At 43.7% G+C, this 16,626-nt stretch overlaps 2 protein-coding genes and 1 long non-coding RNA gene across 6 annotated transcripts in view; 1 reads left to right on the plus strand and 2 right to left on the minus strand.

The window, feature by feature from the left end:
* Window positions 1-2,254: 2,254 nt before the first annotated feature.
* On the minus strand, window positions 2,255-6,547 carry zfp36l1a (zinc finger protein 36, C3H type-like 1a). Its single transcript, XM_027275181.1, has 2 exons — window positions 6,297-6,547; window positions 2,255-5,208 (listed from the first exon to the last, which is right to left on the minus strand). The coding sequence occupies exons 1-2, from the start codon at window positions 6,345-6,347 to the stop codon at window positions 4,141-4,143; spliced, it is 1,119 nt and encodes a 372-aa protein (XP_027130982.1). The 5' UTR covers window positions 6,348-6,547; the 3' UTR covers window positions 2,255-4,140.
* plekhh1 (pleckstrin homology domain containing, family H (with MyTH4 domain) member 1) overlaps window positions 5,215-16,626 on the plus strand; it is a 99,223-nt gene continuing 87,811 nt past the window's right edge. For 3 of the 4 annotated variants that reach the window (XM_027275178.1, XM_027275177.1, XM_027275179.1), the window contains exons 1-2: window positions 5,215-6,204; window positions 9,932-10,032. The gene's annotated coding sequence lies outside the window, so the exon portion shown is untranslated. The remainder of the gene's footprint in view (window positions 6,205-9,931; window positions 10,033-16,626) is intronic. The other variant, XM_027275180.1, reaches the window with a different exon arrangement.
* Window positions 11,552-15,669, minus strand: LOC113744620 (uncharacterized). Its single transcript, XR_003461682.1, has 2 exons — window positions 13,637-15,669; window positions 11,552-13,530 (listed from the first exon to the last, which is right to left on the minus strand). It is a non-coding gene; the product is annotated as an uncharacterized LOC113744620 (long non-coding RNA).

Consider the following 16,626-nt stretch of genomic DNA (forward strand, 5'->3'; position numbering starts at 1 on the left):
GTCCCCATGTTTTACAGCAGAAATAAACATGTTTACAGCCTGGTACAAAAAACAGTTTTGGTCTCTGTAGCTAATTTCCCCGTTCATGACAACTGTACTGAGGGTGAATTTATATACAACTCACCTGTTCACATTATATTAAGGCTTAAAGTTATGCAGGATTAAGAGCGTGGATGCTTTGATTGATAGGTAGGTGCTGTTATAAATGGCTTGTTTGAGCAACCAGGAGTCATTCAGCCCACCTTGGGTCCACCGCTGATATTTAGACTAGCAGGCGGGTTGAAGAAGCATATTTTTCTGCTTCAAAACGGCGCTTCGAAAACCTGTGAGTGACGTCACTCATGCTTTGTTCAGTCAGTTTTTCACAGCTGAGAGCCCAAACAGAAGTTATTAGTCACTTTCTGTCGTGTGAAACACGTTATGTTTCACACGACAGGAAGTATAAAGGTGATAAAACAGTGTGAATCTGTTAAGGATGACACCAAACAGCATCACCCAGCCACGCTGTTTGCCTAAAAAGAGGCCTAAAATCACTATTATTAAAAAGTTACAGATTGTATTCATCCCCTTGGACTACATCTGTACAACCCACTTGTAAAACATGTGGTCAGGTTACGACTTCTACTAAAGTTTGCTGTTGACTGCTTTAAAATGCAATCAGGTTTTTATTAGTCGCATGTCATGAGTGCTTGATGGTTTGTTTGTTGCACGCATATTTATTGTGAGAGCCTTCTCGTGACACAAAATGAAACAATAGTGGTGAGTAATCAGCCCAGATTCTCAGCAGCTTGTGGAGGGATGAGCCCGGAGGACCAAGACAAGAATCTAGCAGGTTCTCTGGTTCTCTGGAATTAAAGCAACAAGGAGGCCTCCGCGGGTCAGCTGTGACGGGTCAGCACCCACCATTGTATGGAGGGGAGAGAGTTCCTGCAATCTGAGAGAGTATAAACACGAACGGACGGAAGTGTCCAGACGGCGAGCAAAAGCAGAAGCAGCGTGGATGTTGATTGGAGCGTATGAAGTTGGCGGTGTGTTGTTTCGGAAATCAAACACAGACGTGCTCGTATTCACTTATTCGTCTCCCATGCATACCGGGAATATCCTCACCCACTTATCGATCGGTTTATTTGTAAGCTCAGGGATCATCGATCTTAGAAATGTAACCGGTACACACACCTCCTCCCCTCCTCCGGGATCAATATTTCTCCGGGAAACCAGGAGTGTGTCGTCTCTTTTTGCGTAATCAAACCTGCTCAATAAGAGTTTGATCATCTCCAGGTCAGTACCCCCTGACTGCTCTCTGTCCAGCTCACCAATCAACTTCCACCACGGTGAAACTCCCTTCTGCCTTATGAAACACAGCCATGCCATGTCATGTGTGATTTTATATTTAAATATTACATTTGTAAACATGTTCTGTCCCTTTATGAAGGAGTTAGCTTTGAGCTACAGCTTGAGCCCTCTTTTTTTATTTAGATTATGACAAATTTGCCTAATTAGGAGTATCATGAGTCTTCTTAGATTAATTTGAAAGCTTAACAACTTGATGACTCTTATGGACGTTTAGGAGTTAAAGGAGTGTCTCCTTCTATGATTTCTCAGTGGGTTCATTGGGCGTGCCTCACAGCTTGAAAACCTGATAAAACTTTGACACAACTCGACTCCCTGAAGACCTGAATTATGTAAATGTTAAAATAGCCACTCTCTTCCAACAACACCCAGAATAAAAGGTCCCAAAATCTGGATTATGTAACCTGAGACTTAAATCTTCAATAAATGTGTCAGATGTGTGTAAAAACTGTGTTTCAGTGCGAGTACACAAGTCATTAGACAGTTTAACTTTTCAAAAAATACGGGGTTTATTGACTTAACTGCAATCAATACTTACAAAAGAGAGAGAGAGAGAGAGAAAAAAAACAGGTTTTCATATAAACTCACAGAAATTACTGTAGTGAAAAAAACATGGCTGAAAAAAAAAAAATACATTCAACTGTTTTTACTTTCTTTGTGTCAAAAATCTGTTCACCTCTTCCAAAAAAAACAAACATGTGAAGGCATGTGTGACTTTAAAAAGATTTAATCGTCCTCCATTATCAAATATATATATGTATAAAAAGGCAGGGTACGCCACCTTTATTAGCTACCTGGAATGTATTCAATGAGGCACTTCCAACGGTCAAAAAAAAAAAGGGGGCCAAGCAAGTGCATCGAGCATCCAATCAAATTAAAAAGTCCTCCACCCATTTGGTCACAGCTATTGCTTGTAATAAGAGACTGGGTGTAGGAACATTTACCGACAACGTAACCAGTCGTCTAACTTGGAGACTCTCCTAAAAAACAAAAGAAAAACAAACAGTGACGGAGTCTTTTAGCACCCCTTTACTTCCACCAAGCGATCAATGGGTGTGATAACAGTTAGCTACTGTTACTGTCAGATTATTGTAAAATGTGAAGGAGGGAGGAGGAGGTGGAGGTGGGGAAACATCAGGAATGAATACAAGCTAGTTTAGATGGAATTGCAGTCCAATAAGAGGGAGTAAGAAAAAAAAAAGATACAATAAATAATCAAACGCAAAACATCTTTTTTTGCATTTTTTTCTTGCTTTAAATTAAGTTTCATTTTGAACAAAGTGTAGTTGCAGAACAAAAAGTCATTGAAGTACAATATATTAACTGTGAAACAAAAAAAAAAACAAAAACAAAAAAACAAAAAAAAAGGAAAACTGACAAAACGTCTTCACAATCTTTAGATTAATATGGAAGATCATAATTTAACATAAAAGAAAATATATTCTATTGTTCATTATCCAGATAAATACAAAACAAAATTAACAAAAAAAATGCATATGATCACCAATAAATATGTTCTGATAAGTTAAATAAGCAGTGACAAGCAAACCTTCTGTCTGGAAAGTTTTTTTTTTTTTTCAAACAATAATAACCGTAATAATAACATTAATAAAAAATAATTATCAAATAAAGAAAAGCAAAAAAAGAAAAAAGGGGGATGTAATGAGAGCTCATCAGAGAGCAAGAGGAGGGGAAGACGTAAAGTAAAATAGCTTGGAGATCCGATCTTGTCATGTTGCAGGATGTACATCTGCACCCATGGGAATGCTGGAATTCCCCCACATCAACGCGGAGGAGGAGGAGGAGGATGAAGGGAGGCGGGATAAAGTCTTACAGGTTTAATGATCAGTTTGATATCGAGACTTCCTTCCCAAACAAACAAGAAAAAAAAAAAAAGAGCCAGTGACCAGCAACAGGAGGAGAGAAGGGAGGCGAGGGCGAGGAGGAGGGAACATAACCAACTTCCAGTTCAAAGTCCTTCCTGCAGACTCACCCAGTCCACGATTACATAAGACGGGGCTCGAGGAGAACCGTGACGAGGAGGTGGACGACGACGTGGGAGGAAGAGGAGGAGGGGGGTAAATGAGAAAGAACCAAAAAAAAACAGTAGTCCATTGACCCTAAACACATGCAGAACCGCCCCAGGCACTTTTTCCTCTTTTATTTGTTAAAAACTATTCATATCTTTTCAGGGTCTTTATTTTTATTTTTTTAATCTGAACTCAGTCTGTAAAAAAAACAAACAAACGGCTGTGGCAGATCTACAGTTTAACGTTAGTGAGCACCCTCTAGCTAGCTCAGGGGAAGTGGTATCATCAGGGAGAGAGGGGAAGGATGGAGGGTGGAGGGTGGTGGAGGTTTGGGGTAGGTGGGGTGGGTTAGTGCAACGCACTCCCCGTTTCCAAGGCCACTTGTGCTGCTACACATTCAAGAACAAGTGAAGAAAGAAGAAGAAGAAATTAAAAAAAAAAACAAGTGGCACCTGGCGAAAAACAGTCAATTCTTGTTCTCATGATTTTCATTGTTCAATTTCCTCTCCGTCTTTTTTTTTGGCACTATGACACATGGCAGGGTACGTTTCTATAAAACTCTCCGTGCGGATTTGACAGGGAAGAGTCGATAATTTGAGTCGACTACGTCCTCAGGATTAACACGGTGTTGTCTTGTGTAAAAAGGTGGGGGCGAGGGTGGGGGAAAGGTGGGGGAGGCAGAGGTAGAGGTAGAGGGGGGGAGTGCCGTGTTCTCTTTGTGTCATCGAACTTTTAAAGTCACCGGTGGATCGCGTGCGGTCTAATCGTCGGAGATGGAGAGGCGGCTGAAGATGGGAAGGCGGCGGGTGGTGTCCAGCGTTGGCGACTCAGAGCCGCTCAGGCTGCCTCCAGAGCTGCTCTGGTAGCCCTCTTGGTCTGACAGAGAGTCGGGAGGGCTGGATGGAGACTCGAACATCTGAGGGGACTCCAACATGGGTCTGAAATAGTAAGGCGTGCTTGTTGGAGAGGGAGGTGCAGGGGTGTTGGGCTCTGTGCCTACAGGGCCAGCACTGAGGCTGGGCCCAAACAGGTTGGCCAGCTCCTGGCTGGAGTAAGTGAAGGGGTTACTGCTGGGCCAGTCGGGGACCTCATCGGGGAAGAACATGGGTGGAGGGGTGACGGAGGTGGGGCTGTCTCTCAGCCCGGCTGAGCTGGAGAAGCCTGCAAAGCTGTAGCTGTGCTGCAGTCGAGGCCTCTCCATCTTGTTGGAAGAGTTAAGAGGGGATGACTGCTGTGGTGGTCCGCGACGCTCCTCTGCGTTGTGGATGAAATGGCAGCGTGGCCCGTACGGGCAGAATCCGATGGTATGGAAGGTGCGGCACAGCTCAGTTTTGTATTTGGGATGGCGGCTCAAGCTTCGCAGTTCATGGATCCCGTGAGCAAACTGGCATTTGTCGCCGTACTTGCAGGAACCGTTCTCCTCGAAGGGCCTGCAAAGCTCCGTCTTGTAACGGCTGGAGTTCACTTGGCTGCCACCACCACCACTGGTGGGACTGGCAGGGCCCAGGCACTTGTTGAGGAGCCTCTCGCCCGTCTCAGAGAAGGAGCGATCTCGCAGGCGGTTCTCCTTGTTGTTGCCAACCCCTGAGATGAGCGAGGAGTGGTCCGCTGCCTTCAAGCTGTTCAGAAACTGATTCTGGCTGAACTTTGTGCTGCTGACGGAGTGCCGCCGCTGATACACGCCTCCCACTGAGGGAGACCCCACCGCCTTCCTGTCCAGCAGGGCTCCGGCGGGGCTGGAGATGGGCACGTTGGTGCCAGTGCAAGGGACAGAGATGGGATGGGGAGCACCCAGGTTGTTGTTGTAGCTGCTGAGCAGTTTGTTGTTCTGCAGAGGAGACACAAAGAAGACATCAACGATGAGAAAAGATCTGATTTTAATGAGAGCTGGTGGGCTGGAGCCTTTTTTTCCCCCCTTGCATGACTGTGTTCTTTTTGGCTCTGACACCACGAGCGGATACAGGCCTATAGAACAGCAGCTGGTTTGGCAAGTTGCCCTGGTGAGGAATGTGTGCTGCCTGTTTAGTAAATGGAGCAAGCAAGCAAAGCAGCACAGGAGAGGCCAGAGAGGGCTGCATCATTTGAAAGATAATAAAAAAAAGTGGCAAAGCATCCTGCTGCTGAATAACAAGAGAAACCTGAGCTGCCTTTATAATACACTAACAAACTAGGACGGTGAGGAGGGAGGGGGGGTTGGTCACTGATTTACATGGCGTCTAAAAGTAACTGAAAACATGAAAATGTATGCAAACCAAAAAAAAGCCAAGAGACTACGTTTCAACAACATGTAAACATATTTAAATACTTAAAAAAAAAAGTAGTAATACTTATAGCTGGAAGCCACCAGGCAAACTCTGGTTAATGATTAGCGAGCATGTGGCTTTTGTGAGCCAAGAGCATTCATTAAAAAAAAGTGGCGCAAAAAAAAAAAAAAGCTTGGTGGTCAACGTCAACGTCCGTTAGCCGTTCGGTTTTTTTTTTCTTTTCGAATGTGCGCCATGAAGTCGCGAGCGAAGAACCGTTAAAGTTTAAAAAAAAAAAAAAGTTTCGACATTCGAATTCCAAACCGCTGCGTCGTTGAGATTTAAAAAAAGTTAACAGACACTTTTCTTTTTTTAAAGCGACTTTCGTGGACGTTAGCTCGGATTAAAACAACAAAAAACAACAAACACAAGCCAACGGTTCGTATCGAGACAAATCAAAACAGCCTCCCCGCAGTATAGGCGCGTCACGGCGGGGGCAGAGAGAGAGAGAGAGAGGGCCGCGGGCGGGCCGGGACAGCGGGCATGCAAGACTCATCATTCCTCCACACTACAGCGGCTTGGTAAACACACACACACACACACACTGCTAACACAGGAGCTCACACTTAGACACACACACACACACATAAGAGTAGAAAAGTTATAGCGCTACCTTGTTCATAACTTCGAAGTCGAAGAAAGGCGACACCACGGCTGTGGTCATCTTTGCAAGCGACTTTGTGTTACAAATTTAAAAAAAAAATAATAATAATAATAATTAAAAAACAAAACAAAAAAGTAAAAAAAAAAAAAAAAAAAAAAACTGTGCTTGTTATAGAAAGTTGCGCAGGTCTGCTGAGTTTCTGATTTAGCAGCTCCTCTTGTTGTATTTTGTGACCCAGCAGAACTCCCCCTCTGCCCTGCACCAGCCCCGACATTTGCTTTATAATCCTCGGCAGGAGGAGCCTGCAGCGCTGGGCGTGACTCTTTCTCCTTTTCTTTTTTTTTTTGTTTTTTTTTTTTCTGTCTCTCTTCTCTTCCTCTTCTTATTGCAGGGGTTTGTAATATTGTTTGAGATTACTACACTGCTGCTGCTGCTGCTGCTGCTGCACGCAGTATAAATACCCAACAAGCTTTTTAGTACAGGTACAAATAAACTTATGGTGCAGCGTAAGGTCATCAGAGGAGCGTAGACTTTGGATTATCCATAAAAAGTTACTCATTACACTTCTTTTTATTGACTTTGTTAGAGATATAGTGGCTTAACTTGGACGTCAATATATATAAGTTAGTTTAAGTCCACTTGCAGATAAGCTGACACTTTATTTCCTTCTTTTTCTGGAGGTCTGGAGTTGTTTACCGGGACGCTCAACACTATCCTCGGGCTTCCAGCTACCATCCACTACTCTGTAATTAATTTACTCTTAATTGCTGGACTGTAACGTCACTAGTGGGACTTTCCGGTGAATTCAGGCAGTCAAGCTTTTAACTCTTTCCCGACCACAGTTATTTCCTCCCTATTAAAAAAAAACCCTCCTCCCACCTCCTCTCCTCTTTCTTTCTTTACACCAGCAGGTATAACACTGCACTCCTCTTCCATATGGACGTGTCATTCCATCAGCTACCTGATATACGAGTGATCTCACCAGATTCAAACCACAAGTCACAATGAAAGAAGCTGTGCATGCACAGAGTGAAACCTATACAAATCTATTGTGGTCCCCTTCGTCTTCCAAAAAAACCCTCCCTCCCTCCCTCATATTCCCGCCCGCCCTCTAAAATCCATGACAGAGCAGCCATCGGCCATGTGCAGAGTCAATGTCAGGGTTGGGTTGCAATAGAAAAGAGAACAGGGGTGAGGAGGAGGAGGAGGAGGAGGAGGAAGAGAAAGGCAGGGCTGAGAGGAGAAGAAAAGAAGCTGTTAACACAAAAAGTTTGGGGGGGTTGGAGGAGGGGATGATGATGGTGCGAGTGGGGAGATTTACGGGGGGACGTTTATTACTACACAGCGCTGCCCCAGGGAGGTGAGGGAAGAAGGGTTGGAGATAGAGAGAGGCAAAACATCCCCCCCCCTTTCTCCCCTTCCTCTTCTTTGCCTTTACAGAAGCCACACAGGAGGGTGGTGGGTGGGTGGTGGTGGAGAGCTTTGTCTCACTGGACGAAGAAGAAGAAGTTGTTTTTGTGCTGAAATGTTGAATTCAAGCATGATCCTCAAAGTAACACACATGCAACTTCCTCTCAGATACTCTATGTGTGTGTGTTTTTTATGAGTGTGTGGAGTAATCTCCCCCTGGAGTGTTTTCACAGACGACAGGCTGGGATGACAGGCCTGGCTTGGAAATCACGTCTGCGGTTCAAAGGCCCTGTCGCTGATTGATTAAGTAAATCAGATCGATTGTCTCTCCACGGCGGGTGGAGTAGTAGGAGGAGGAGCTCACTGGTGTGAAGTGATCTGAAGGACTTAAAATGTATTTCACACGTTGGACGGGCTGTAGTTTTGCATTCTTTATTGGACCTTGAGTACAAGAATACACTCGCTTGTTGTTTACTTTAATACTCTCAGATGTATTGTGCCTGCTCAATATTGCAGTCGGCCTTCCAGGTTTTAAGAGGAGGAGGAGGAGGAGGAGGAGGCACCTGTTTCCTGCCAAAATATATAAAAAAAATAAATGTCAGACTCGTAGAGAAAAGTGTCAGACGTGTTTTAAACATGCACACACACAGTTTGACTTTTACTTTTAACATTTAGTCCTGCTAAGAAGCTGAAATACATTTATACATCTGGGATTTATCTTCGACACAAATCCTTTACAGGGTAAAATAGAGCAAGTAAACATGTCTTATGTACTTTAAGAATAACTTTTAAACAGTTAGAAAAGTTCATATGAAATCCCCAAATGTGATTTGATGACCAAAAAAGAGGTGGATCTGACATTAACACTGGAATTGGCTGTTGTCAGTGTATTTTTTTGGCCTTTCAAACATCAGAAAATGGTGCTAAACGTTCTCCTGCATGCCCAGATGTTCAACCAACAACTCAAAATCCAGATTTTCTGTGATATTCTATGTACTGATCGATAAATAGGCCACCGCAGGAATATTTATGAGGTTTTCCTCCCCAGCCTATTCCAACAGAGCAGATCTCAGCTCCTCGGGCAGGATTTTCCACACACTGTTGACAGACTTGAGTTAATTTCTGCAGATTTGTGCTCCTCGAGGTCAGCGCTGTCCTCCTCTCTGCCATATCAGTCTTTTTTTAAGGTAGGGGGGGAAGCTGCACTTAGTCACTCCTCAAACCTTAGCTGGATGGTCTGATTTCTGCCCCCTCCTCCTCCTCCCCTCCTCCCCTTGAAAGGGAGGACGAGGATGAAGCCCGAGGTCACCGATAAAGTTTAAGTGGGATGACTGGATGTTAAATGTTTATCTCGCATGAGCAGGAGATGAGAGAAGGAACACAGCAAATTGGAAGTTGTCTGTCAAGAGCAACAGTTTGTTGTCGTTCCTCCTCTCGGACAACAGAGGGCGGAGTTCTTCCTCTCCTCCGGGCCTCCTGCTGCAGCACTCGCCTCCCCTCTCTCTCTCTTTGCACAGTGAAGTCTCCATGTTTGCATGAATTTAGATGATCAGAATAGCTACACCACGAGATTAGACATGCAGGTCAAACATCCGGTCTTCCCTGTGTGTGTGTCACCGAGGTGAATTAGCCCTGTGTGTGTGTGTGTGTGTTGTGTAATCAGCTGACACACTAACTTACTTACTCGCCTTTATGAAGCAAAGAGACTTATCAGCTACAAAACACACCAGCCTGTGCGGTAATCTCAAGCTGTGCAGCTCCGCATCGCGACCACAGGCTCATTAAACGACACGTTAAAGCAGAAATAAGTTTTTACTGCCTCATAGTACATCACGGTATGTACATTCAGTAGTTTAGCTGTTTACTGGCATTTCTGATTTTCCAGCTGAAGTATCGGTTTCTACCCCCCCCACACACACACACATACACACTTGCATTTTCAATTCCACAACACTGAGCTGTGTTATGAGCAGCTGCAAGTGGAACATCAACAGCTCTTCCCTAGAAATGTTTATTTCACTGAAAATATTACAGAATTATTAGTGTCGATTACAGACGAGCGCACGGTGGAAATTACAAAGAAATAAGCACAGAACAAACATGTGTATAAATAAAAGTACTGCATATACAGAAACACCTTCCTGAGTGTGATATGTTCATGTTTGATCAGTTTGCTGCTGTAGCTGTAGCTGACTCATAGTTTAATCTATAAACACATATCTTTATGTTTAAAGGTACAGTGCAGCTGCAACCAACTGAATACCACTCACCTCAAACCTCCCATTCCAAGCATGAAGGGTGAACATGCCGTACTGTAAGAGAGTCTCGTTCTAAGGTAATAATTCTTATTTTCAGGTTAATATAAACAAACAAATACACAGTTATGGTTATCAAATGTTAAACACTGGACCTTTAAGTTGATGTTTCTATGTAAAATCTTGATTTGCAAAGTCACTAAAGGCGCCAAATAAATCTAAAGTAACTATAAAGTAGCACAAAAATGGAAATACTCAAGTTCAAGGAGCTTAAAACTGTGTAATATTTCCCCACGCCTCGCATCATATGTTAGGTATATGACTCATATGTTATATGACTCAACACTTAATACTCCGAAAATGTCCCGTTTTTATCCCAGCATGTGACCAAGTCTGTCGAAACACTGACAGGACAGCCAATCAGCGGCTGATTGCGGCTCGCCGAGTTCAGCTCAAGCCGGATTTGATTTCTCGAATATGTTGTCACCGTGTCAGACCACCTCGTCTTCACTTGTGACACGGCCTGGGTTTCAGTTTCTGTGTACATTATCTTCCTCGCCGCGCAGTTTTGTGTGATCCGGGTTAAGCTTTGACAGCCAGGACACCATAATTGCCTTCTTTCATGTCTCATGGTATGTTTTTCGAATTCATATGGGAGGACTGTGGTCATCTCACCAGGGCGAAATGCGCCTCAGAGGAAGAGAGAGAAGAGGGAGGGAGGAAAATAAGAACTAGCAGCGATTAATTGTCCATAAGAGTAGCCACAGCATTGTTAGTGGTGAACCACCAGCTGCTCTTGCTGATGTTGTTCCCATGGATCGCTCCAACATGCCCATCCACTCACTTCCACTGCCCTTCATCTCACACTGGGTGGGATGCGGCATCAATGCGCGGCTTGGCTCGTTTGGATAGCTTTGACACGTCACATCATTACGATCGCAACCGGAGTTCGAAACAAACACCATCTTGGATATGAAAGTCTTCTCTGCGCCAGTTTGCAGCGAAACAGAAGAAGGATAATGATGTTTTGGGTAAACGCCAGGTCGCAAAAAATAGCAACACAACAAGAGAGTGAGGGGTCAGCGTTTAACGGAGATTAACTGTCCAATTCTCTGCTGACACGCCGCTCTCTAGAGGAGGGTTGTATTTAGAACGAAAGGCCAGCTTCCTCCTTCGACTTCCTGACCCGCGTTTCCTGAGGAACAATGTTTCTGTCTGTGTGCACAAGGCTCATGGGAAGGGAGAATTTGTTTTCCACTGGCGCATTAGGAAGAAGCACAGGTCAAAGTCATCGAGCTATAGATGGCGCAGAGATGGCAGATGATGTGCATGCTGCGAGACACACTTCAGGGATGTAGAGAGGAGCTTGTTGTGTTCCTCCCCCTCCAGAGCTCAGCCGAGCCTCCGCTATGGGACCGGACAGACCTGACCCCGGGTCCAGGTGTCACGACCATGCGGTGGACGCTGAAACGAGATATTCCTCAGCTCCTCGCTCAACGCAGGGGGAAAAAAAAAAAAATCAATGGGCTTTGTATAGCGTAGGAACAGTGGAAAGCATTCTCTCACCAAAAAATCCTGCCCCTGTCCCATCTGTCTCCATTCTCCAGCACTCCCTGGACCTCACAACCGGCCCTGTGTGGTCAATCCTGGACTAGAATTACACAGTCCATGTGTCCGACTCTGGACAACACAAAAAAAAAACAATCACCAGTGTGACCCGGCCCACTTTTCTCACACTTTATCCCCGCAGATTTATTGAATTGGACGTGTCTTCTCTCCGGGGTTAATTGATATCGCTCCAGATGCCGATGACACGGTTGCGCTCTGTTGTTCGACAACAGCTCGCCTATCGTAAACGAGACTTTGGAAATTGGCTTTTGATGACGTGTGAAATGATGGCGATGGCAATGATGGCGATGGCGAGTGTGGTTCTGATTAAATGATGTCTCAAGCTGTGAGAATTGGAGGATCAGTTGTTTTTGCGAGACGTCCTCAGTCGACCCGGAGCATATGGTGATGTCAAATTCCTTCTTATTGTAGGCGTGTGATTTATTGTAAAAAAAAAAAAAAACAACACAAAAAACTGCTTTTATTGTTACTGCAGCTTTAATTTGAACCTTTTTTAGCGCCTGTCTTTATTGCCAGTAGAATGCTACAAATTATAGTTATCTGCAGACTACTTGATGAATACACCACTGCGGGACTTGTCGTGTTTTGTTCCATGGTTTGTGATTTTATTTTATTTTTTTCCATTACTACTCTGCATTTAGGTAGTGAACTTCTGGTTAGTGATAATTATGGGAGCTTAACTGCAACTTAAGGAAACACAAACAGAAAAAACACAAACAAATGCTCAGAGAGTTCAGAAAAAAAGTGCTGCAAGGAAATAATAAACACAGGCAAGTTGAGAATCCGACAACACGTATTCAGCCTAAAGAATCTACATGTAAAAAGCATGCTTTCTTATGCAATATTTTTTTTTTTTAAGGTAATCTTTATCATCCCCGAGGGGCAATTTGTGATGCAGCAGCAGTAACAACACAAACATAAATAACAAACAACCAATAAATGAAGAATAAATGCACCAAACAGTCACATGGAGCTGTTAAGGAGGCCAACAGCAGCAGGAACAAAGGAGTTCTTGCATCTGTTATTCTTGCATCTTGGCAGACTGTATCTTAATGCAACAACTCAGACAAACAGAGCCTGAGGTCAGCCAGGACCGACCGGGCCTTCTTCAGCGACCTGGTTCCGTTCAGCTTGACGAAACTCTGCAGTCTGTTCTTGTTCTCATTGGGCGGGGAACGCCGAAAAAATTTCACACCTTCATTTGTTGGTTGGTTTGGTTCGCTTTGTTTTGAAAGCGGATTGTTAGATCTATTGGTTTGGTGTTCAGACCTAATTGGTAAGCAAGCAGCAGGTAAGGCAGCATGTTGCTCTGTACATAGGTTTTTGGTTCACTTCATCTCTTTGGTTCAGAAGAGCTTTCACACCTGCCCAAACGAAGTGGACTGTCCGAGGAAATGAACTCTGACCCGTTTAAAGCGGACCAACTCACAAAGTAAGAACAGTTTCAGCATAAAAGCCCTGTCGACATTGCAAATTGCAAATCGTTTTCTGTAACGGAACAATTGCTGATGCTGAGATCAGCATCTCTTCAGTCTTAGACACACTGATTTTGAGAAAGGACGACTTGTTTGGGGTTGTTTTCCTTCTGTCAAACCCACCCCATCACTGGTTCTGGGTGTGTGCCGCATGTAAACTCTTTTTACTGCGTGTGTTTTTATTGCTTCATTGTTCGGTTTTTGTGGCCACTCTGCAAACCAATTTCCCCTGATCAATCAACATGTTGTCAAGTTGTTGCTGAGCACTCGGGGCCACCTTAGCATTTTGGTTTACGAGGATGCAAATCGGTTCTGCAACTCAAGTAACACTGTAAGGTGGGTGCAGTGGTGAGCAGCACATTACTCATCTGTTAAACATCTCGGATGAAATGTCCTTGTAACGGACGCTCTTTTCTTCTCCATGACCTGCTGTGACTCCCAGAGAGTCACGTTCGCTCGTGAAGTATATCCGTCCTGGAAAAAAGGGAGGAAATGAGCAAAACTCAGGGTATGCGGATAAAGAAAATAGACATAGTGTTGTGTTCTCAAAGGCAGGGGCCGGGATACATTGCCATCATACCTCGCTGAAAAGCGTCTCCAATCACGAGAAACAAATCTGAGGGATTGTTTACGAGTCCAAACACAGCCCAAAAATAGAGTTTGATGTCCAAGATGAGTCTAAGCCGCCTCTTGCTCTTCTATTTTTTTGTTCTTTGAGGCTGATCCAGTCCAAATGCCCCCCAACTGTTCCCCACTCCGCCTCTCTCTCTTTCAGACCGTCTTCTTCCCTGGCAGTGAAAGAAAAGTGCAGCTGTGTGAAGTCCTTTGGATTGAATGAGAAGAATCAGCCCATTTGGTTGACTTTTCCTGGCCAAAGCTATAATTTTTCCTGCTGCCAGGGCTTAACATCCAGGCCAGAGCAGTTCCTGGGTCTCAGCCACATGCATCCAACGGGACAATGGGGATTATCCTACAGCCATATACCACACAGGGGTCCAATTGCTTGTCTGCCAACATGTGGAAGCATCCAGACCTAAACACAACCGTCTTAACAAGTCAATTAGTCCGTTTTTGAGTGTGTTTCTAACAGAAAAGCTTATTACGAAAACCAAATGTCATCTTCTTCACGCTACCGCTGGCTCGTCTCAACATATTAATACTAATTTTTAAAGGAATTCCTCAAACAAAGGGAACTTAATCGAGACCAAGTGGAATCACGTCATTCCTACTGTCACAGCGTTGCTCTTGATTTAAGATCAGAAGGCCGAATGTGACACTAGACGACTTGTCGTGGTAGATGTTTATTGTAATCCGACTAGTAACATGTGTGTCAGCAAGTCACAGAGATTTTACAATCAGAAGAAAATGACATGAATTATGCATCGACTTGGGTTTTTTTTAGCTTTTGTGAGTGGTTTGATGTCATTAGCATGCCCACAGAAACATACACAGCACTGCTTGTGTACGTTTCCAGTAAAGCGCTATTAGTGTCACATCGGGCCCGCATGACTCCGTCAAACCCAGGGGAGTACTCACATTATTGCTGTGTTGTGTGACAGCTGAATATGGAAACACTTTTTGCGCTTGTTAAATACTTTCTGGTTTGCCCCCTTTTTTTGTGTGTGTGTTTCTCTTATAGGTTCTACAAAGTCTAGTAAAATCAAATGGCTTTCCCAGAAATGAAAGTTTATTGTCCCCCCTCTCAGCCCACCCGACTCGTAAATAATGGCACATTTACCAAAAAAAATCCCAAGCCGACGGCAGCCCCCACCTTCATGCCATTACCAGCATCAGCTACACGCCAAAACCGCTGCCAAAATACACCCGAAACAATCCCCTTTTCTCCCCATGGAAACCTTCCAACTGTCTGTTAACAGTGTTTACCCGCTGAAGCCCTCCAACTTCACACTTAGAGCGAAGAACAGTCCAAAATCTGGTGGGAACTGTGTGTGTAGACCATTAAACTCCAGTCTTCATTTTTAACTTTCTTTATCATAATAAAGAGTGTTAAGTACTTTAGCAGACCGGTGCATTAAAGGACTGCCTTTTCGCTGTTTGACTGAAGACTCGGCTACACCGGCTGCAGCCTGTGATCCAAGTTTAATAAAACACGGCAGACTTTAGCAGCCAGAGATGGATTGTAACACAGTAAGCGAGGCAACAAAAATGAGCTTTTGATGCTCATTACACCAGGAGGAGTCAGGGAGTGATCGTTTTCTTTACAACATGATCACTGATCCTTGAATACGTACATAAGTGACCCGTCTCATGATCAACAAATGCCTGTTGTTCTCGATTTTGTAAATGTTTATTGTGATTTCCATCCGTGCATTCAGAGCCAGGCTCTCTTGTGACAGCTATTTCTTGGTAATATTCTTTTTTCTTACCAGCAGCATGCTCATTAAAGTCCTGTCAAGTCAGAATAAATGTGTTCCGAGTGTCAGAGCAAAGAAGAAAGCCAGCCAAATTTGAATGAGGTTTATGAAATTGGGTAGAAATGAGAAGAATTCTCATGAAACGTGTCAAATGAGTTCAGAAAATGACGTGACTAACTTTGAAACACTCTGAGCTGAGATGAGTTCATCTCTATCTGTCTGCTCAGCGTGCCATCCTTTAAGGGCCGCCCACAAAATCCCAAACTGGTGAAAAACAGTATGAACCACCATTTCAGTGATATATCAAGTCTTTTCAAGTGTTTTCAGCAACTATTTTCCAGCATATTTAATGTGTTTTTATTTTTTATTTTCAATCATTCTTGAGGTGTATGTCAAAAATATAATGTCTTGCTCTAACATAGCAATGGTTTGCTTTCATAATAAGATTTCTGAGAGGTCGTGATTCAAATATCTTACCAGACATTTCTCTGTCCATTTCTGTGAGCTGGTTCACGTCCAAAATTTTGGTCCAATCTTCCTCTGATATACTTATACCTCTGTCCTTCTCCCATTGAGTTTTGACACGCTCAGTCGAACAAGTATTAAGATTTGATGGACCCTTACACAAGCAGGAAATCATTCAACCACCAGTATATGAATTATAGGCTCATCGATAGAAATCCAGTTTCTCTAATAGATATTTCAAAACTGGGCTGAGTTCCTCCTTTTATTACATAGAGCCGTTATTCCTTTGTCTGTCCAGTCGTTAAATATATTACCCAGTTTATTCGTTGTAAAGTCTGAGTATGCACACACCATTTAAGAATTACAGTATCTTAGAAGTATATATATATTTTACTCTGCTGGCGTATGTTCACAGTCGTCTTACAGAAGGATTCAATTTCATTGGAAACACTCCCGTAAAATCAAAGATATTATGAAGTGGAGGATGAAATGAGTTCCACATGAACGCTATCTCGTTGGGAGAAACCTCTTAATAAGTTTAATACAGTGACTTTACCTTATTTTAATAAAAAGTCTCGGGCGGTGGACAGCTGTTTTCAGGCACCTTGACCAGCTTTGATCATTGAAATGAAGCTTACGTGTAGAGTAACTCTGTGAATGGAGAGAGGATGGAACAGAGTTAGTTAGATAGCTATACAGCTGTGGAGACGTCGGGCTGATGTGTAGGTGG

This window comes from Larimichthys crocea, chromosome XXIV (assembly GCF_000972845.2).
Source record: "Larimichthys crocea isolate SSNF chromosome XXIV, L_crocea_2.0, whole genome shotgun sequence".
In the NCBI taxonomy this organism is placed as follows: domain Eukaryota; kingdom Metazoa; phylum Chordata; class Actinopteri; family Sciaenidae; genus Larimichthys; species Larimichthys crocea.

Excerpts from the sequence above, each read along its gene's own strand:
- zfp36l1a (XM_027275181.1), bottom strand. The coding sequence starts at position 6,347 with ATGACCACAGCCGTGGTGTCGCCTTTCTTCGACTTCGAAGTTATGAAC. Across the intron at positions 5,209-6,296 it reads ACTTCGAAGTTATGAACAAG|AACAACAAACTGCTCAGCAG; the intron begins GTAGCGCTATAA and ends TCTCCTCTGCAG.